General features: G+C 39.9%; 1 protein-coding gene across 1 annotated transcript; it reads left to right on the forward strand.

The window, feature by feature from the left end:
- Window positions 1-444: 444 nt before the first annotated feature.
- On the forward strand, window positions 445-3513 carry LOC147624224 (uncharacterized). Its single transcript, XM_086819171.1, has one exon. The coding sequence runs from the start codon at window positions 582-584 to the stop codon at window positions 2979-2981; it is 2400 nt and encodes a 799-aa protein (XP_086675297.1). The 5' UTR covers window positions 445-581; the 3' UTR covers window positions 2982-3513.
- Window positions 3514-23452: the final 19939 nt, after the last annotated feature.

Here is a 23452-nt window from a genome sequence, read left to right on the forward strand (position 1 = left end):
CATCAAAAAATATGAGAGTTTAGGCTTACCTCTCTTTAAGTAAAATTTGCATTACTACCTTCTAAGGATGTCCTTTGTACTTGCCAACGCTCTGATACCACAATACCACTGTAACAAGATGTTTTCTCCAAGAATTTACGTAAGCTTTCTCACTCGAATAAAAATATAAAACTAATACAATAAAAACAATCACTTCATCAATTCCAAGCTAAAATAGTGGCTTGATTGAATGAGAAATTGAGCCTTAGGGAAGCCATGCCATCTTAGCAAACCTAGTTGAACGAGTTTATAAGCTTGCTGTTGCTTTTTTTTTTAATGCTTAAAAAACCACGTGCTATGTCAGTGTACATTTTTTAAACTGCCACATGGCTGAACGTGCATGCATCATTTGCCACGTAATTATACTTCCTTTAAAGAAAATTTAAAAAAGAAAAAATTCCTCCAAATTTAAAAAAAAAAGAGAGAACAACTCGCTTGTTCAAATGACCTATTTCAGGTTGTGAGGGCGGTCGCAAGTCTGAAACAGCAAGAACAGGCCTGAGTTAGAGTTGAGAGCCTCACTCCAATAGACATTCTTGGAGATGGGTCGACGACACTGCGAGAGCAGCCCCAGCCCCAGCCCCAGCCCCAGCCCCAGCCCCCGTTCCAGACATGGAGGACGCTCTGCACAGCGTGAGGCTTCGCCATTTGCCGACACGTTTTCTCGCAGCCCTGGCAGACGAAGAGAGGATGATATGGACTCTAAACCTCGAAGAGATCATGATATGGACTCTACAGGGTATCCTGGAAGACGAAGAGAGCATGTTAGCGAACCCAACCCTAGCAAACGTAAAGGGTATGACATGGAGCCACATCCAGATCGGGGCAGGAGGCATGAGCGCTCGAATCAGAGATCCTCCGAGCGGCGAGCAGTCGATCGGGAGGAAAGCCCTCACAGATCGGTCAAACAACACAGAGGAGGGCACAGAGAAGACGGGAGCGAAGAAGGCCGTCAGGACAGCCTTCACAGATCGACGGAAGTTTACCGCAGCCACCGAGGAGATGATCTAGACAAAGGCAGGGATCGTTTCAGCAGCGGCAATGGATATGGCAGAGGCCGGAGCAGAAGCAGGAGCCCTCACCGACATCATGGCAGAGACGGTTTTCACCATAGCTCTCGCAGAAATCGTCGTGACGACAGGCTGCTTCAAGAAAACGGTAAGCATCAGATCTCTCCTGAACATTTTCATGGTTCGCCTGCTAGGATCAGCAGAAGCATGTCCTTGGAAAAACGGGGGAACCCAGGCAGGGGGCTCGATCATGAAGATGGCAGAGACCATGGGCTTGCCGATGGCAAGAGCAGTAGGTTTCAAAAAAGAAGGGACTATGGCGTTTCTGATGATGAAGATGTAGAAAGGAGAAGATTTTATGAAAGAAACCCTAAAGGAAGCCCTGGCAGAAAGACGGGCAGAAGTGGCTATGATAGCTATGGGAGTGATAGAGGAGGTAGATCTAGTCCAACTTATTTACCTTACAGGGGGGCTGATCACAATACGGTAGCCACCAGAGACGTCGAGAGGGTGAGAGAATCTGAGAGTGATGAGGAGGATTTGAAAGATCTTACCTTCCACGACTATAGGATGGTTAAGCGAGAAAGGCTGAGGAAGAAGATGAAAGCTTGCATCTGGAGAGTTACTCCAAGTCCCCCTCGCAAAGAGATGAATGCTCATCCCAGAGCGGGGCAAGTTTATGCAAAAGTGATGAACATTGAGGAGAGAGAGTTTGATGGACACAAAGGGGCCCAACAAAATGCTAGTCATCAAATCATAAAGCAAAGCAATGCGGAGCCAGAACCAAAGTCTGATGCTTCTGGGGAGATGGGCACTGAGGGTGACACGGAAAAGAAACCTATTGACGAAGCAGTACTTCAAAATAACAAGCCTGATGGTGGTGGTAAGGACAAGGACAGTGCTGCAGAAGAGGAAAGTAAACGAAAACAGAAGGTTAAGCACACAGGGTACAAGAAAGATAAGGATAGTAGTTTAGAAGAGGGTAGCCACAGAAGGCAGAAAAGAAAGCATGCAAGCAATTCTGAGCATAGGCAGCACACTCGAAAGCTCTCCAAGGAGTCTGCTTCAGAGACCAGCAAAGATGAAAGCAGTTCTGAGCTTTCTGAGAGTGAGGTTTTGAGTTCTGAAAGTGATGGCAGAAGGAAGAAGAGCAGCAGTGGGAGAAAGGAGTGGAAGGAAAAGCCAAGGAAGAAGCACAGGGTATCTTCTTCTGGAAGGAAAAAGAAAAGCAAAGCAGGTGGTCTGAAAGGAAAAAAGCATCGGCATGCAAGCTCTGATGGCAATTCTGAGACAGATGAAGGGCCCAAATCTCCTGTCCTTAGGCATGAGAAGCACCATGCCTCCCCATCCCTGTCTTGTTCTGACAAGGAATCTAAAGATAGTTTATTAAACCAGTCAGATGGAGAGACGGACAAAGATGATGGAACTGCTGTTGAGATTGATGAGGAGGCAATGAAATTTAAAGTGTTGCTAGATGCGCAAAAGAAGTTGGCTGCAGGCCTTGAAAATGAACCCATCGTGGGGCCTGCTCCGGCTCCAAAAGCAGAGGGTCATATAAGCTATGGAGGTGCTCTCAGGCCTGGAGAAGGAGATGCCATTGCACAGTATGTTCAGCAAGGAAAGCGTATTCCTAGAAGAGGAGAAGTCGGTCTGTCAGCAGAAGAAATTCAGAAGTTTGAGGGTCTAGGGTATGTCATGAGTGGTAGCAGGCATCAGCGTATGAATGCTATTCGTATCAGAAAGGAAAATCAAGTGTACAGTGCTGAGGATAAACGCGCATTGGCCATGTTCAACTATGAGGAGAAAGCCAAGAGAGAGCATAAAGTCATGTCAGATCTGCAGCGCCTCATTCAGCGACATATTGGGCAAGATGTTGGCCCAACTCATGATCCTTTTGCTGCAAAGCAACCGGAGCCAGCAGCAGAAGCCTGAAGGCACGGCTTAAAGAAAACTGGTGGTTCATCTTATTTATAGAAGCTTGCCTCCATCTCAGTCATTCTACCTAAAACATTCTGTTAGAAATGTACTACATTATAAGGATAACCTGAACCCTGTATTATGTTTCTCATCTTTAGAATCTAGGGTAGTGTTGATAAACGGGTGTTGAAAGTGAAGACTCAAGAGAGAGGATAATGTATGTGAGACCTGCAGCGCCTCAGTCAGTGACGTATTGAGCAAGATGCTGGCCGAACTCGCGAGCCTTTTGCTGCAAAGCTACTGGAGCCAGCAGTAGAAGCCTAAGGTGCACGACTCAAGGAAAGGTCTGGATGCTGGTGGTTCATCTTGTTTATAGAAGCTTGCCTGCATCTCAGGCATTCTTTCTAGAACATTCTGCTTGAACTCTGTATTTCCTGATTAGGAACACTCTTCCCTTCATTATGCTTCTTATCTAGGTTCTACCCTGTGCCTATAGATGTCTTCTCTTTTATCTTAGTTGACATACACTTGAGATACCTTTTGCTCTTGTTTGTTGTTGCTGTGCTGTGATATGTTAGTTGCTACCTTCTTGCATCGAAAGTGACTTTAATGTGACATACTCATTCGAATTGATAGTTCCTACCTTTTTGCATATCGAAAGTGACTTTAACGTGACATACTCATTTGACTTGAATAGATGAGTAGGTATATTGTAGCAGGTCAATAATGTAAATTATGAGCATGCATTTCATTGGAGTGTGGTCTCTGAGTGAACAGGTTGTTTATGATGTAAAGATTGTTCTTGAAAACAATTTGACCTCTCTCCAGATACATTTTCTTCAAGGCTTAGATGGTTGACCTCCCCCCTTCTTTTAGTCTAGCTGTCAGGAGCTTTTACAGTTGGCTATCTTTTATGATGCATTAGCTAGACACATCAAAGCATTTACTTGATGTGAGGTTGTGGTTCTTTTGTTAAATCATCACCTGGGCTTCACATGTACCTCATGTCCCTTTTGCAAAATGCCGCACCCCATAGTTCTTGCACGCTAGATAGTTGGTCAATGTACAGTTTTTTATGTAGTAAATCTGCTCATGTTTCCAGCAAACTATGGGATTAATTTTTGTTGTTTTGTTTGCTGGGATACATTTCGCTGGTCTATTTGAAGTTCACTGATGTTGTTACCTTCGTACACCTTTGATCTGTTTACAAATAGGCTTGAAAGAACAGATTGCCCCACTGTCATGACTACAAAAGCAAACACAATTGTGGCCCATCGTCCAGCTTATACAGAGCATCAATCATATTCCCGTCTTGAAGTTGTACACCGATGAAAGATCTTACATAGACTTCTTTACAAACCAATGCATTTAAACAAGCTTTCTAGAGAAAGATCTGTGCTCTTTCAAATGCCAATTTGAGTGCAATCCTTCCAACATTCCAATGTCTACATTACAATTTATGTCTAGGTGCCAACGAAGGGCATATAGCCTGTACTTCTAGCATTTTCAAAATCTTTCCATGAAGAAGTTTCTCTGTGCCAGTGAGATAATTTTCAATACGGAGGTATCCTCGATTGAGAGAAGTATGTGTTGTTTGTTGTTGCCAGCCTCGGGGGCTCTACAAGGTGTGAGTTTGGGGTGAAGTTACTAATAGCTATTATTATGGGGGTGCTAGGTGTGTTTTCTTAATTAGTCAGTGAACACATCCAATGCCTCGACTCCAGTGTTGGAACCTTGCTCACCCTCGTTTGTTTGCACGTCACAACACATAAGTTCTCATGTACTTCACACAAGCTGTGCATTTGAGGCACAATCCCCAGTACAAATCTCCTCAGCATCAGTCTTCAAAATCCCTATAGAGCATTCAAATCACCATATAGAACCATATACTTGAATCTCAACATTCACAAAGCCAGAGTGATCACCACAAGTCCCATCACCATATGAATGAGTAGGTACATGTACGCATCCAAATCACCACAGAGAACCATATTTGAATTCCAACGTTCACACAATTCACAAAGCTAGAGTAATCACCATGAAGTCCCATCACCATATGCAAGCACCACGGTGCACTTTAAGTTGCACCCAAAAAATACATCAAGGGAGGGGTCTCACAAATCCCTTAAAATTGAGTTTGAGATCACAGTTCTGTACTTCGTCTCCATTGCTTTAGATATTTTGTATCATTTATGCTAGTGCGAGATAAGGTATGAGAAGTTTTCCAGTACTTGGTGCCTAAGCATTGGGAACTCCACTTACAAATCCCCAAGAAGTAAAGCACCTAAGCCTCCAAGAAATTAGAGAAAATCCACTCACAAATCCTCCAAGAAATTAGAGAAGCTAGAGGGAATGAACGAAAGTGCTAAGTCAATTAGGCTGCAATTTGAGGTTCAAGTAGAAGCAATCCAAGATTATTTGGCTGCCAAGCTATCATAGTTGTGGTACAAGAGAATTTAGGAGATTTTATAGGAGTTAAAAGTAGATCTAGATGTCTTTTCTAAAGCTATATATATAACACCTATATGAAGAAAAAACTTTGAGTTTTCATCTAATATCTTTGAGCTTTTTTCACTTTACTAATTTGTGAAATTGTTCAAATGGATTTAAGTCCTTGCATTAGTCAAAATACTAAAAAAGGTGCCTTTTAACAAATGCCATGTCAGTTTTTTCTCTAAAAAATGGGTTGATGTGGTTAAATTTTTGCAAGTCAAGTCAAAATTTGTCAGAGACTTTCCAATGGTGTATAGTATGATGGGCAATTTTGCATATTCAAGAAGTTTCCAAATTGGTGATGACGTGGCTTGTAACAATCAAGCCTTTTTAAAAAAAGTTGACATGACATTTCTAAGACATCTTTCAAATTTTGCCTAATGTTTAATATTCTCATGAATAATCCATAACAATGATTGTTGCATACATTTGAGGTACTACTTGGTGGCAATAAACCCTAATAATGAAATGTGTGACCTTACTACAACACTACAATTTGATGAAAAAGACTTCGTGTTGCTAGCTTGGTTTACTTCATTTAAACTAATAAAATTTATTTAAATAAGTAATTCTATACAATGAGACAATGATTTATTGTAATCTTCTTTTTTTTTTCTCCTCAAATGAACGATTCTATGTGCACTCGAATCACTATATGTTTGGAAAAATATCACTCGTAAATATTCTCACTTTTATTAAACTCTTCTTATCATATATTATCACAAAGAACAAAATTCATCTTATCATATATTATCACTTTCATTAAACTCTTCTTATCATATAGTATCACATAGAATAGAATTTACGAGCTAGTAAAAGAAAACATAATATGTAAACTTGTTCAAATGGCTTCTACTACTTGTTTGATTTGTTCACACCTTCATCCAACAACATGATATAATAGTTGGAGTTTTATAAATGCCATCTCTCACTTATTTTGAGCTATCTAGTTTATAACAGTTTAAATAGCTTGGAGAAAAAATTGTAGTTTTCTCCTAGTTTATGGCCACATCTCAAAATTGATTAAAAAGTAAAGTATAATCATTTTATTTTTGAAGCCTTCCAAAACTTTTCATGTTGAAACTCTCCTAGTTAATGAGAACAAGACTTAATGATGATGTTGTTTTAGATACTAATATGTTTTAAAAAAGCTTCCTACAACCAAACAATGTGAAACTTGATAAAACTAAACTTTACAAATTTTCATAGCGCAAAGAGATTGGTGTACAACACAAAATTTAATCTCAAACAAGTTTAAAAAATTAAATTTCAACACTCACATGATAAATGATAACAACGGTGAAAATGGTTCAAGGTCGGTGCACTTTATTTATAACTATTAGTGTTTATTTCAATACTCAATCCTTTATAAAGAGACAATGACTAGTTTTACTCTTCTTTACATCTCAGATGAAAGCTTCTATGTGAGCGCAAATTGCTACATGTCTAGAACTAATTCTTTGTTTCATTCTCAAACATGTGGGAAGTATATGCAATCTCTTCTCAATACTTACAATATAAGAGTCAATTCGCACTTAAGGGACTTGTTTCACCCCATGGCCTCTTCATATTGTCTCTTAGGAGACATAACACTTGTGCTTGTCGATGGGTTTCATGCGTCGTGCAGGTCCATCGCGCCGGTTGTCGTCTATGGGCGTACTGTCGGCCCGCCGTCGTGTAGTCACACTATCAGCCACCTGCTTCCGCCGTGGAGGCCTGTAGGCTGTCACACCTGCACGCTTGCTATTGCTACTGGTCACACTGTGTGCGGTGTTTTTGATGTCGGAACTGTGTTGCCAATGCTCTCTATCTGTTCTATCTCATTGTGCACCTCTCCGACTCTGTATTGGGCTTTGTGCTTCGGTGTCTACCACCGTGCGAACCGCGAGTGCCCAAACTGCTAACCCTTTTGCTGAAACATATTAGGAGCGTGCCATTTCTCTTTCATATCATTATTATGGAAAGTTGTGCTCTATATCATTGTGCACCTCTCTGTCTCCGTGTTGGGCCTTGTGCTTGGGTGTCTACCACCGTGCGAACCTCATGGCGTTGCACTCTTAGGGTCATCTGAGTGCCTAAACTGCTAACCCTTTTGCTCAAACATATCGGGAGCATGCCATTTCTCTTTGATATATCACAAAAGTCCTCCTCCCCAAAGTGTGTGCCCCCAAGTGTGTGCCCCCAAAAGCATCCCCACTTGGGTATTTTTATAGATTTATTCCACCAAAAATAGATATAAGGCTAATTTTGCCCAAACTTTCTCTGCAAGAAATCTTTACAAAAAATGATTAATTAATTTTATATAACAATTGAGTCTGGTCTTTTACTTTCCATGGTAGGGATGCCTATAAAGCTATCATGAAAATCTATTGTGTCTAGAAAACACTCCACTAGTGTCTTGTGTCTTCTGCCATATAATATATCATGCAATTGTTTGTTTCTCAATTCCTCTAAGAACAATGAGATCAACTTGGTTTAGCTCAGTTTTTTCTTTAAGAGTACATTTGATGTTCAAGTTCTTAAGGGGCTAATACAATTTCTAGACAATGGAAGCCTTGAGATTGAAGGTAGGTGCACCCTCTGAATTCAGAGTCAAAATGGCTAATAGTGCAAGGGTCAGATGCCTAGGGATTATGAAGAAGCTATAGGTGAACGTACTGGGATAAGAGGCTGAATTGGATGTACATGTGATGCCAGCCAAGTTGGAAGCTTACCTACTTATCCTTGGGAGGCCATGGCTGACGATTGCTATGAGGGCAAGACAAGACTAGTGGAGAGGGCATTTGATTTTGGGGTTGGACCAGCTTGTAAGGAGGCAGATTAGGTATGATATGACTAAGGGAAGGGAGCTAAATCAAGACAGTAGTACATCAAAGGAAGAGGATGAGGAAACAAGCTCTACAAAAAACTCGAAAACTAAGAAAATTAGCTTAGAAGATGACAGGGAACAGGTCCACCAATTGTTAGAGTGCTGCTTGAATTGATACAATAGTGTAACTAAGCAACTATGCTTGACACTAGTCTTTGAGAAGCATGTGGTAAGTGCTAGCTCAAAATCCTCATGGTCCCGTTTTGTGAGTCTTCTAGCATTTGAAACCACAACAATAGTGTAACTGAGTTGCTATTCTCTTGACACGAGTCTTTGAGAAGCCCATGGTAAATGCTAGCTCGAGATCCTCCACACTCCCTTTTTGTGAGTCTTATAGTATTTAAAACCACAACAATGCATTAACTTCTAGGGTCAACCCAAAGGCATCGATCTTAGTTCTAGAATTAGTTACCCTCTCAGTCGTACAGATTTGCCTAAATGCTGCTAGGTGGCTGTAGGGATCCCCCAATCTCAAACTTGGACAGTAGCTTGGATATGGCTCTACTCCTTGGATGGCTGTGTGATCGTGTTCATCTCTCATTCCTCTTGGCGATCTAATCACCATGGGAACAATATCTAGCAGCCTTCACATTTCATCAAGAATACGAGCTCTTGTGCTCTAAGTTCCGTAGGTTCAATTATTGGTTTTGAAACCAGTGCGGCTACATATCTTGGTTCGGACACCTAAGAGGTATAGGTGGTTCCACATGGTCCCACGTACCCATAGGCTGGTACTCCAACTAATGATTGTGGTAAGGGTTCTAGGAGCACATTGGTTGTATGTGTGGGGGACCAGTTGAAAGTGGATTGCTTCTAGTAATTGTGTGTTTTGTACTACATGCTTGGAAACATGCCTGCATCTTTTCAATTTCATGTCCGATGATGTGGCAAAGAAGGTGTGGGATTTACTTTCTCGCGTATGGATTTCGTAGGTCGTATAAAAGGGCTACTATTGTGGCAAGTCTCTTCCTTATAGTCAGCTCATTTGGTGGAGAATGACGGCTATATATTGGATGAGGGTACTCTGAGCTACACCTGTGGTTCAGAGTAATCAGTGAGGGAAAGCTAGTACATCACATGGTGGCCATGTGGCCATTTGTAAAGTAATTTTCGCTAATATATCTTCTATTACGAGAGAGAGAGAGAGAGAGAGAGAGAGAGAGAGAGAGAGAGAGAGAGAGAGAGAGAGAGAGAGAGAGAGAGAGAGAGAGAGAGAGAGGAAGCTTGCTAGATTCTCCCTTCATGAGTGATTCGTAGATTACAGAGGTCCAAGCATTAGATTATTAGAGCTTAAGGACTTAACCACCCTTGAGGTTTCCATTCCCACTTTCTTTCAATGTATTGAAAGAAAGGAGCATCTAGATTAGCCTTGATTTAGCCTAATTAGCCTTGGATTAGCCTATATCAGGATGATTAGCCTAGGTTTAGAGAGACAAGAGAGGGTAATTGACTTGTATTAAGATGATTATCAAAAGGTTCCCAAAATATGGCATATGTGATCTATATACATGACCACCCCTTTCACACTATTATAAGTGTTGTCCATGGGCTTGGTCAATTGGCCTTAGGTCCATTATTCATATGAGAACATTTCACTTTGTTACAAACCATCCACACCCAAAAGGTTTCATCCTTGCAACCATGGATATGTACAATAACAATCCTCATGGATAGAGTATATGTCAATGGACTCATGTCAACTTGAAGCTCATACTCACACCATGTATGGGAGACCAAAATCGCATGTATAGGGCTGTAAATTGCTAAATAAGCCCTCAAAATTAGCCATAACATCTACTCCATAATGGCATGAGAACCTTGAGTAGCTTCCAATCATTACGCATTCAATTTCCAAGGGTGTAGGGCTGTCCACAGTGAATTTAGAAGAATTTCTAGCAAGTTAATTCATTGATTCCTGTAAATTCACTGTTCATGACCCTCGTTGGACTTCCAAATTGCCTCCAACAATCCTTCAAATCCTTCCAATGTAGAGGTGGGTTGCCAAGAAGCTTCTTCCTTAGGTAGCCCTCTCGCCATTTGACCAAGTACTCCACTAATGTATGGTTGGCGAAGAACTCTTTCTCTTGTACACAAAATCGCTTCCGACACATACTCAATCATCCCCTCCTCATTCATTAGAGGTAATTCATCTTGCACAAATACCTTCAGCCTAAGGCAAGATTTGAGATGTGATACATGGAATACATCATGAATCTTTGAGGTTGATGGAAGTGCCAATTGATAAGCAACTTTACCAACATGCCTCACCACCTTGTATGGCCCCATAGTAGTGATGATGAGCTAACTTGGTATTTGTGTTGCCCTTGAGAGAACCATATCTTATCTTGGAATTCCTCAAGAATACCCAATCACCCTCCATGAACTCCAATGGCCTCCAATGAGCATTAGCATAATGTTTCATCCTTTCTCGAGTTTGCTTCATATTAGCTTTGCATTGTTGCAAAAGTGCATCCAACTTTTCCATCTCCTCTTTTGCATTAGGATTCACCCCTTCTTTCTTTTGAACCATCATTGGCATATTTATTTTTGTACCCATAGAGTGCCTCAAAAGGTGACATACCAATGCTCTCATGATGCGTGCTGTTATGAGCAAACTCGGCAAGTGGCAAAGCTATAAAACATATATGCATCCAATTTTCTTTAGCTCTCTCTTGAGTTGTGTTGCATTGATCATCCTAATACTTGGCACATGAGTTCCGATCAATGTAACCTCATGGTTTTGATGCATGAAACTCATATACCCTTGCTGTAAATTCATGTGAAACAACCCAAGAGTTGCCAACCAATCGCATCCTAAAACAATGTCGATGGGACCCATATCCAATACAAATAAATCAGCCTTGAAAGTGTAATCATTTTTTAGAATCAACCTCACATCTTTGCATACCATTGTGCAATCCATCTTTGGTTCATTAGCCACTTGAACCTCATGCCACAAAGATAAAGCTATGGGTTGTAATTTGAGACTGCACATGGATTTGGTGTTGATAAAGCTATGTGTGCTTCCACTATCAATCAAAACATGTGCCACCCTTCCATTAATGCATGCCTTCAACCTTAATGTATTTTCTCCTTTTGCAACTAGCATAGGCATCACTTAAGAGATTGCATAGGGTATCCATATTGTCCTTGTCATGATAAGGCAATGGATGGACCATAAAATTGAGCTAGTATCGGGTGCAGTACACCTGTTAGTAATCCTCCGTATCGGCTTAGCCAGACTGAGGAAGACGAGGTAGCCAAGCAACTAGCTAAATACTCAATTGAGGATGGGTCAAATTAGATCAAGTAAGTCTCCTTGGGGTGCACCAGTTCTCCTAGTTAAGAAAAAAGATCAAGGTGCGTGGCAAATGTGCATTGATTATAAACGTCTTAACAAGGTTACAATTAAAAACAAATACCCATTGCCTAGATCATAAAATCTTATTGATAGGTTGCAAGGAGCTAAGTATTTCATAAAGCTTGATGTGAACCGAATATCATCAGATCCATTTTGCAGAGGAAGATATTCCTAAAACTTTTAAGACACGTTACGACCATTACAAATTTTTAGTGTTACCCTTTGGTCTCACTAATGCAACAGTAACTTTCCAATATAGATGATGAATGATTTATTTCAGGATCTGTTAGGAAAATGCGTGGTGGTTTTCTTAGATGACATTTTGATATATAGTAAAACTTTGGCTAAAACATGTCAAAAAGGAATTGTTATACTTGGGTCACAAGATCTCTCAAGATGGCTTAAGTATAGATTTGGATCGGATCCAAAAGGTTTTGGAATGGCCAGTTCCACGTACGGTTAAGCAGTTAAGATCTTTTTTAGGTTTCGTGGTGTTTCTTCAAAAATTTGTCAAGGATTATTCGAAGTTGACAGTGCCTTTTACCAACCTTCTTAAGGGTAAACATAAAAAGTCTAATTCTCCGATTGGGTGGAATGAGAAGCTACAAGGAACTTTCGATACTTTGAAAAATAAAGTTCGAGATGCTCCTGTGTTAGCCTTGCCAAATCCTAGCAGGCCTTACATTGTTGAGACTGATGCTAGTGATTTTGCGGTAGGGCGCAACTTTGTTCTAGGATAGGAAGCCTGTGGCCTTTGAGAGTAAGAAACTCAATGATGTAGACTAGGTACCCGATTCAGGAGAAAGAGTTGTATGCGATCATTTATGCTTTAAAGGCATGGAGACAGTATCTCTACGGGTCTCAGTTTATGGTCTTGACAGATTACCAGTCTTTGTAATACATTTGTGACCAACCGAAATTGAAAGGTAGAAAGGCCAGATGGGCTGAGTTGATGCAGGACTTTGATTTCATTGATTAAATATAAGAAAGGTAGCTTAAATCGCATTGTTGATGCGTTGAGTTGAACTGGTGAAGTTAATGAACTTAGCTTAACGGAAATTACTTCTGACTTATACGATTCACTCAGGGAAAAATATAGTACATATATTTTCTTTGGAAAATATTAAAATTTGGTAGAATTAGGGTCTAACCCTGAGGTAGATCAAAACCTGGTGAATGAAGGAAAAGCCAAACAATTTTTTATTCGGAATGGTCTCTTATTCTGAAATGATAAGATTTGTGTGTCGAATGTGCCGAACATTAGACTCAGGATCCTCTTTGAGTGCCATGATGCACCATCGATAGGACATCCTTGCATACAGTGAACCCTGGCTTTGGTTAGAAGAACATTTTACTGGCCAAAAATGAAAGACTTTATTCAGAGTTATGTGGTTCCATGTCATTAATGTCAAATAAACAAGGATGAACGCTTTAAATCTACTGGGTTATTGCATTCCTTGGATATTCTGTCTTGAAAGTGGGAAAGTATTTCCATGGATTTCATTACGGGACTTCTACGTACCAGTAGGGGTCACAATGCCATTTGGGTAGTCGTGGATAGATTAACAAAGATGGCTAGGTTTTTACCCACAAGGACAACAGTCAAAGATTTGGAATTGGCTTCCTAATTTGTCGAGCAGCTCTTTAGACTGTATGGTCTACCTTCTGATAATTTGTGCAATCGGGACTCTAAGTTCATGGCTCATTTTTGGCAGGAAGTTTTCAAGAAATCGGACACTACTTTGAGTATGAGCTCCTCTGATCATCCGCAGTAGTCTGATGGGCAAATAGAGTGTGTGAATCAGATTTTAGAGGATATGCTTTGCGTATATCTCTGGAAAACCATTGAGTTGGAAAAAGTATCTTCCAATGATGGAATTTGCCTATAACAGTTCTAAGCATACACGGCTACTGGTTATAGTCCGTTCATGCTTATTTATGGGTATCAACCCAAGGCACCTGTTGATATCGGTCTTAAGGACATTGAGCTTGATGCATCGAGGGATTTTTTACGTGATATGCAGGAGGAAATGCTGACCCAAGCTCAAGATTGTTTCAAGAGTGCTCAGTATAGAGCACGATTTTATGCTGATAGGGGGGACGCTCACCTCGGTCTTTTGAGCCAAGAGCCTTGGTTTATTTGAAAGTTCCTAAATATTCTTAGACTTTGTCAACAGGAAAGTGCTCAAAATTATCTCCTAGATATTGTGGTCCATTCCGAGTTATACGTTGGATTAGCACGGTCGCATATGAGCTAAAACTACCTCCACATATCAGAGTTCATCTAGTCTTTCATGATGTTAACAGGCTGAAAGAGAAGCTGGGAAGTAAGGATAGCATAGTTACTCCTCAAAAATCGTTAAGGTTGAGAATTTATCCTATGTTCCACATGAGCCTGAAAAAAGGTACTTGAATTTAGGGAAAGGAAACTTTGTAATCGCTTAATCCCTGAGGTTAAAATAAAGTGGAAAGATAGGGAAATTAAGGATTCGACTTGGGGATCAATTGAGAATCTTCAGTGCAGGTTTCCTTTTTTTTCATTGCAAGAGTGCAATGGTTTGAGAGAGGGGAAGAATGTTATGGTGGTATGGGACATCAAGGTTGGGTATGTGGTACTTCATTATTTTGATGTGTTCACCCTTGGGCTCGGGGGAGGTCAAGTGGAAGAGTATACGCCTGGATTATGTGTGTTTATGCATAGTGATTAGCTAGAGAGATCTTTAGGGTTTTAACATGCATGGTCCTATGAATGGGGTTTCATCAATGCAAGCGAGAAATGTGGACAAAAGACAAGGCATAGTTTTGGAAGAATCAAGGGTGAATGGAAATTGGAATCATCCACACATGAGTGGACATCACTTTGATGAGATGGGTCATCATCCTTCACACATGAGTAGTCATCACTTTGATGAGATGGGTCATCATTTTAATGGGATGGGATGGAACCTAATCATGGTAGATCTCATCACTTCAATGAGTTTGGAGGCAATCATGTTAGACCAATGGAGCATAGACCGCATGCTCATCATCGAGTTGGTGATGAAGATATGTTTAAGGGAGTGAAGGAAAATTGACTTTTACTAAGTTCAAGGGTGAAGGCTCAACCAATGAGGAGTTTGAAGAATGGATTGACAAGATGGAGCTTTACTTTAAACTTAGTCATTGTAGTGATAGGGCCAAGGTTTTGTTTGCTACTTTGAATCTAGAAGGTTATGCCCATGCATGGTGGCGGCACTTGAATGCTCATGGCTATTTGATCACTACTTGGGAAGATTTCAAGAATGAGATGAGGAGAACCTTTATTTCAACCCTTAATAGATCAAGGATGGTGGAGAAATGGGATGATCTCACTCAAATGGGCAATGTCAAGGACTATGTGCACAAGTTTATGAATTTTTCACTTCATGTGGAAGGCTTGAGTGAAGAGTACAAATTGAGGAAGTTTATCAATAGGCTACAAAACAACATCAAGGGGCCGATGTGGATGCTCAAAGGCCCAAAACCATCAAGGAGGCCATGCTGTTGTGGAGGTCTACGAGGCAAAGTATACACATGCTAGTGGAGCAAGACACGAATTTAGGGCTGATATTGGCACTTCAACTTTGGGAAAATCTTCAAGTGGAGTTGCTTATCACGTGGGTTCTCCTAGCTTCCCAACCGTCTACGGAAGAGGTGGAAGAGGAAATTTCAGATTTGGTAACTCTTTTCCTCAATCTCCAAATGGTGATGGGAAGCAAGTTGATGCGAACGCATCTAACAAGAGCAAGGTTATTGGGGAAGATCGTATCAATGATTTGAAGGACAAGGGTTTGTGCTTTAAGTGCGGTGACAAATGGAACAAGGATCATTGGAAGATTTGTAAGGCCAAGAAGATGACCCTAAGTATGATTCTCTCCAAACCTTTCCATGCAAACATTAAGGAGGAAATGGATGAATATGAGGAGTATTTTGAAGATGCCAACAATGAAGTTGAGGATGTAGAAAAGGATGGTGAATTCCCTTTTTACTTGGGTGGATTAAGGAAGGGAGATGCTGGCATTAATCTTTTTGAGGTCAACACACACTTTAAGCTTTCCGTTCTTTTTAGGAACGATCGATATTGGTGACACCCACTTGGTGTGCTGATTTAATCTCACATCAATGAGCTTGTCTAGCTTCTCTTTGATCGTTTAACCGTACATGGGATTCATGTGATGGCCTCTCTATTTGGATAGTTATGTGCCTTCATGTAGAGGGATGGTGTGTTTCACCATTTTGATGTCTACATGACCCAAGCTTATGACATGAAAATCAAGTCTTTATGAGTACAACTGGATGTCTAGCAGCAGCTTTGACACCTTCTTGTCTCAGAATTGGACTTGTCCTCCAGCCATCCTGACCTTGTATATGTGATCATTCTGTGTGGTTTCCAACTTCATCCTCTATACCACAATGTTGTCAATAAAATTGTGAGTACTATCGAGAACAAATAATATATGAACCTGATGTCCATTTATTGTTCCATAAACACGAAATAATTTGTTTAGATTAAAAATGTCTTTACTGAAAGTACAATCTGGACATTGGCTTCATTTAAGATGCGTAATATTGACTTCAGAAAATTTACCTTGAAGTTCTATAATGTGCACATATTTCTTTGGTATAAACTTCTTCGGTGCCGCCTTTTGCTTAGGCGCCGAAGGTGTTGTAGCTCCATTCAAAGGATAGAATTTCTTCGTGTGTCCCTTTTCTTTGCATTTGAAACATGTGAGATTATCCCTACTCACAAATTTCGGCTTCTTGCTAGCGTTGTCGAATTTTTTTGGTTTTGGTGTAAAAACCATCTTTCTTTTTTGTTCACTCTTCAAAAAAATGAATGTGGATTTCTTTTCATTAGACCATGGTTTTGAAGTGTTAGCGCCAACCATTGTCTTATGAAAAACTTGAGATGCCTGAATAGCATCCTCATCCGTTTTGACTTTGCATTTTTTTACCTCATAGTGACAGTCACGAGCTACACCATTGATGAAAATCCCACATAAGGTATGATCATCTGATTGGGCTTTGACAGCCAACCGTCTAAACTTTTGCACATAATTATCAAATGACTGATTCCCCATGCTATTTTTAACAAGCTTGACAATTATCTTGAATTCATCCTCTGGTTGGACGAACTCTTTTTTGAAAGCTTCTTTGAAATTTTGCCAAGTGGTAGGAATGGAATCTTCTTTGAGATCCTTCCACCAAGTCAATGTCTTTCCTTTCAATAACCCCTGTGCCATTTGCAACTTTTGTGCATTGATAAATGGATAAAAGGCAAATTGTGTAGTCCACCTATTGAGCCAGGCATCTACATATTCTTGAGTCTTGTCCTTTTCCTCACCGCCGTACACCTTTGGTGCAAATGACAAAGCAACTGCTTTGGTAGGAGTAGCGCCCAAAAGAGCCTTTTGCAAAGTCAAGATCTGCATCTTCATTAGTGACTCCATCTCATCATGGCATTTGGCAACAGTTGCTTCCAGATGCTCTGTCACTTCCATAAATTCACTTTTTCCAACAGACTCCTCTTCTTCAACTTAGAATTTAAGATCTTCCCTTCCCGAGTCGGGATGATCACACATCTCATTGACATTATCATTGACTGAGAAGTCAATTAGAGCCATGGTAATAAGGTTCTCGAAAACCACGAATCACTCGAGAGCCAACTTCGCTTAGCCACCCTTGAGCAAAATCATCTAGTGAATTAATTCACTAGAATTGACTGCACATAAGAAAAAATGCTTTAATTAGTATTTGGTGGCTAAGCAACGGTAAAAAATCATGAAACACCGTTTAAAATTAATCTAAATAAAAATAACTACTAATACAAGGCACACTCGCAAGGCACACTCGCATTAATTATATGCAAATAACCTGTCTCTATCTAATGTTACCCTCGAAAATATTAATTTCTCGAGAAAAAAAAATTATCATGATTTTTTTCTAATTTTTCTATTTTTCTAGGGCCTCAAAATGTACTAATCTTGAACTCCAGCAAATCCTATCTTATGGCACTCCAAATCTAAATTTTTCAAAAAATTTAGCAATAAAATTCGCCAAAATACAATTGATATACAAAAAATACCAATTTTTAGGATTTTTAAAATAATTTTTAGAAATTTTTCTAAGTTTGGTAATTATAAAAGTAATTACCCCAAGAATCCCATTGATTACGAAATTTTTTAATTCCACCCGCCGCGACAATCCTCAAATCCAATTAAAATCTCTAATTTTAATGGAATTTCTAATTTTTTGGACAGAAAATAGATTTTTACAGGAAATTGAACGATCACGGGCGCTCGAACGGACACACCACATGCTGGGGACGACAAACCCGGATATTCCAAAAATTGAAAAAAAACATTTGTCTAATTTTCCACGAATTTATTTAATTGTACCCCCGAAGAAGGCACGAGAATACAAACGGGTCAGAAATTTCGAAATTCGAATGGTCACCCCGGCATGCGGACAAGCGAGGGTTGCGGAAAACGAAAAGACATATAATTCCTAGAATTTGAAAGGTCAAAAAAATTGGACCCCAAAGGCCAAAGGGCTTAAGATGATTTTTTTTAAAAAAATCATGAGAATGAAGTTTTTTTCCCTTGTTTTTTAAAGCTTTAATCAAAAGATTTACAAAGTTTTTTTTTTAAAAATTGAAGAAATGTAGGGGGAGGCAGGGGCTGCCAGCCAGAAAAAAATCCCCCCCCCCCCTCGGTTGTGTGCAATTGTATGAGGGAGAGAGGAGAAGCTAAAAGCTTCTCTTTTTGTCCACTTCTCTACCTCACCATCCTCTTCCACCATCTCTCTCAACTCTTCTTCTCTTCCTCTGTTAAACATGGAGATTAATCACTAAACATGATTATTTACTAATCATGTTTATTCAATAATCCAATCTACCCACAAAAGGGTGTTCCCACGCGGAAGAGAAAGAAGAAGGGAGAAAATCCGGAGAAGAGCGAAGAATCCATCGCCACACACACACACGGAAGAGAACCCTATGTATCCACATTCTGCCCCCACTAATTTTCAACAGGAAGTCAACAGAAATTGGCTAACATGCTCGTGGGAAACCCACAAAAATGCATTAAAAATGCCTATTTTACCATAAAAAATGCTCTAAAAAAATCCTAAATAATTAGAAAAAATTCCAAAAAATTATAGAAATGTAGGGAATCCTTTCTACTAAAAAATACCTACTAGTATGTGCGGTATTTTGGCAAAAAAAATCCATAAAAATAATTATTTTAACCATAAAAATAGAGAAAAATAGCATTTCCACTCAAGAAATTTCCCCGCAACATCAATACATTCATCCAAGTCAAGAAGCATCACGTTTTGATTGCCATATTGACATTTCCAACATGTAGGCCACCAAAAAATAAATTTTTTTGCTTAGTAAATGTTAAAATTTACTTAAAAAGTACTAAAATTTTAGAATAATGAGAAAATTAGAAGGAGAAAAAACATAAAAAATTAACTAGAGACTGCTTTGATACCACTATTAAAGCCATAAATATCTCTCTAGCTAATCACTATTCATAAACACACATAATCTAGGCATATACTCTTCCACCCAACCACCCCCGAGCCCAAGGATGCACACATCAAAATAATGAAGTACCACATACCTAACCTTGATGTCCCATACCACCAAGAGGTATGTCTTTAATCCAACAGCACATAGCTCTATGAAATGGCAAGAGAGTAGATACAATGCTCTACATAAGAGAAAATCCCTTGAGAGTGTCCCATGCCTCTATTATATATATAGGAGAGCTCTCAAGTGACTCTTGACTCTCCATTGGCAAAGTGACTCTTGACCTTCCATTTCCAGAGTGACTCTTGGCCTTGAAGCATTTCCATGTGTGACCCTTGGTTGCCCGTCCCTAACCTCAACCTAAGGTTAGGCCTAAACCTAGTCCCACTAGAGCATGTTCCCATGCTCCCACGCCCACATGCCTAGGGTGGGTTAGCCTCCTAGTATATGCACATGATGTGCACATAACAATGCATAGGCATATTGGGCATATTTGTTCCACCTTGATGCATCAATAATCGAGGCATCTTGTCCTTTCCAAGAATAGACCCATGATTTTCATTAACATGGTGCATACTAGCTTGAGGAGTATGCAATACATTTGCATGTGAAGGTCCCGCAAAAGATTCATAAGCTTGTGGCCCCATTGGTGGAAAAGTGTTTGGTGCATATGGTTGCAACATTGTTCCACTACTGTAAGCTTCTTTGCCTTTATCCATCCGCAACTTGTCTGAAGCTTGAGATCCCATCATGCAACTCCTTGCTCATAGAGTCAAACTTGTCCACCATGAACTGAAATCTTTGGTCCATCCTTTTAATCATAGTTTGCATGAGATACATCATGTTGTTCATGTTCATGCTCCCACCTTCTTTAGGTATTTGTGAAACATTTACCTCTTGATGCACCCCTTCATTGGTGTTACCACTAATTTCTTCTTGCATAGCTCCTTGAGCAACCTGGTTTGCTTCTTGTCTTGCTTTCGATGTGCCCGCTTCATACTCAAGAGCTTCCTTGTAGTTCCCCTTGTTGAGTTTGGCCCTCGGCATTATCTCAATTGCTCAAAAGACTTTTGGAAGGGTTCCCAAACTCCAAATTGAATGGTATTTGGCTCTATAGAGAGGTATTTCAATGCTCTATCCACTTATGTAGTTTCCTTTTGCTTGGTCAACCCTATACCATCCTCTGTTTTTGACTTTTTTTTAAAAAAGTCAACTTCAACACAAAAGTGACCAAATCTTGATAAAACAAAAGCCGATTTTGGAAGTCTTTAACTTGATGGAACTATTTAAACAAGCCCTATGCATCCATGTCAGTGCCTTGACCAAATTTGATCGGCAAAACAATCCTCTGTTTTCGACTCCTGACCAATAAACTATTGATGTTTGACCAAGTCAACAATGTCAAAATCAAGAGCCCTTTGGTTTTTTGGGGAGCTAATGGCATGCACAATGTACCAACATGCTCAAATCTCCAACTTAATTCTTTGTTTTTGACTGGGCACCACTTTTGCCTTGTGGCGGGGAGACTTGCTGATTGGAGAAGTAAACGGAGACAGAATGGAGAACTTGAGAGCTCCAAACGTAGACCTTGGAGAGTAGAATGAAGCTATGTAAACACCTTGAAAATAGCCCCAACCCTCTTGTATTGAATTAGGATTTAGCAACGCAATAGAAAATTGTCAAGATTGTCTCCAATTACTATCCACACTTCCCCTTTGCATTGGTAATGTCTCGGACCCATTCAAAGACATGCACCACATCAATTTTCATCTTTGGGCATCCGAATCTAACCCCAAGGACCTTGCATATGTGCTTTTTGCAAAAAATTTGACAGCATCTCCTTTGTATTTGCAATGAAATCTCAATATAAATGCAATTGAATTTCACTTGCAACACTATATCCATTGCTTGCCAAATCTTTGCCCATCAAAATGCATCCGTTAAGAACACTTAGAAGTCGATGTAGCGCGTTGAAACTTTTTGATCTCCCGACCAAGCTCTTCCAACCCCCTTACTCAAGTTTAAAATTCGAGAGCAAGTGCTTGGGCCAAGTCTTCACCACCATAGTACCTAATCCCCCACCGTACCACTTTACCATGGCACGGTGAGTTCAAGATGCTCCTTCGCCTCTTCTCCTTATTGCCAAGGTACCCTCACCACATATTTAGCTTTCTAGTTATGCAAAGATCAAATGAAAGCTTAGAAATGGGTGGGAGTAAAGAACACGTACCAATGGTATTTATAAAACATGCCAAACGATTACAATATCAAGGTTCACTAGCCTTATGCCTCCCTTATGGATTTGGTACATAACCTTTCACCATGAGCTCAAAGGAACACATAAAAGGCATCTCAAAGAATCATAAGCATGTCTCATTCTCAACATCATGCATCCAAATAGCTCAATGTACTCCTCTTTCTACAATTAAAGCATCAATCAAGCCAAGATGGAGATATAATTGCCATTTGAATCACTAATTTTGATGTGGATTCAAATGCAATCCCATATTTGCATGTATGGCCATAATGACAACCCCATACAATCAAGAAAGTGGCATGGAAACTCCATTACTCATATCTCTTGATCAAAGAGCTTGCAAATGCATTCAATGGAGCTTTAATGATAAAAAGTGAAGCTTACAATAAAAGATGATTCTCTTTTTTCTTTCTTGGTGGAAAAATGCAAAAAATTTCAGCCCATAGAAGACCAAAAGCTCAACATTGTCCATAACTTTGCAAGATTGGAAGCTATCTAAGTGAAAACATCCATTAGAGAGCCTTGATTTGAAGCATTAACAATCAATTGGACATGAATCGTAGCCCCTATGATGCAAAAAATCGTGAAGCCGAATCTATCTCTTTGGCATCTCAAATCGTCACCTACTCTTCCACAAGATCAAGCTTAAAAGGGATCTTGATTTGAAGCATTAACAATCAATTGGACATGAATCGTAGCCCCTATGATGCAAAAAATCGTGAAGCCGAATCTATCTCTTTGGCACCTCAAATCATCACCTACTCTTCCCCAAGATCAAGCTTAAAAGGGATCTTGTGCTTTCTTAAGCTTCTCCCAAGCTTAAACAAGCTTCTTTATGAACTTGAAGCTCAACATTGAAGGAAAAATGTGTGGACAGCAACCAGCAATCTCACAGCAGTGTGCGACCATCATGACCATCAAAAGTGTCAAAATTATGGGGAGTATGTACAACGGAAGCAATAGTTGGTGGCAAGATAGACCAACATATATGAGAGAGAGAAAGAACACAAGATGTATAGAAAGCTTCTATATTACCTTCTATTTCAGCTACTCCAAAGTTGGCTTAACCTTCACCCTCATGTGTTGGTTGTGTTGTGTTACAAAAGTGAAGTCTTCTTGCCTTTTATATAGGGCAAGGGATAGGATTGGGCCAACCCTAGATCCCTTTTCCACCCACATGCCCACTTTATTTGGGGTGTGTTCACAACTACATGACCTCTTTCTCTCACCCTTTATCACTTGTACATCATATATTTCAACACCCCCTCTCAATGCCACCATGGGACAATGCCAAACATGGAGCAAGGTGAGCATTGGACATACAAGAACAAAATGACCCCTTTCAACCATAGGATAGATGACAAGGTAGGTAGCCTTTAGAAATTAGGCTTTTACAAAAGAGATGAGTTATAGAGAAATGTGGTTCACTCCCAATTCTGGCAAACATGCTTCACTCCTCAACTAGAAGTGTTTCTTATCTGGAACATTTGAGAAATTTACATAATTCCCCTCAACTTTAGTAACATCTTTGGTACCATCTCTTCCATAGTGGTTTCGTGCACCACCCCTATTGATCTTTCACTTTGATGAAACCATCTTCTTGCAAAAGGCAAACTTCAAGTGGGATTTAGATATACCATTCTTCATTACCTTGGCTTCATTGGTTACATCTTAGTGCTTCTCCAATCCTTTCTCATGGTAGACAGGCTTCATGTGTACATGTCTCCTTCCAATCATGCTAGCTTCCTTAGTCGAGTTGTCACATAGACTAACACATGGCTGCCACCCATGTTTTAATAGCTTATGCATGTGCTTTTCAATATGCTTCTTGCTTCCACCTTCTATTTCATCATGATAAATACATACACCAATGTGAACATTGATTTAGGAGAGGTCTTACCACTTGTTTATCAACACAAGGGCAGTGTCTAACTCCATTACAATATAGTAG

Source organism: Cibotium barometz, chromosome 25 (genome assembly GCF_041138505.1).
Source record: "Cibotium barometz isolate CiBa-2024 chromosome 25, ASM4113850v1, whole genome shotgun sequence".
In the NCBI taxonomy this organism is placed as follows: Eukaryota; Viridiplantae; Streptophyta; class Polypodiopsida; order Cyatheales; family Cibotiaceae; genus Cibotium; species Cibotium barometz.

Excerpts from the sequence above, each read along its gene's own strand:
- LOC147624224 (XM_086819171.1), top strand. The coding sequence starts at position 582 with ATGGGTCGACGACACTGCGAGAGCAGCCCCAGCCCCAGCCCCAGCCCC.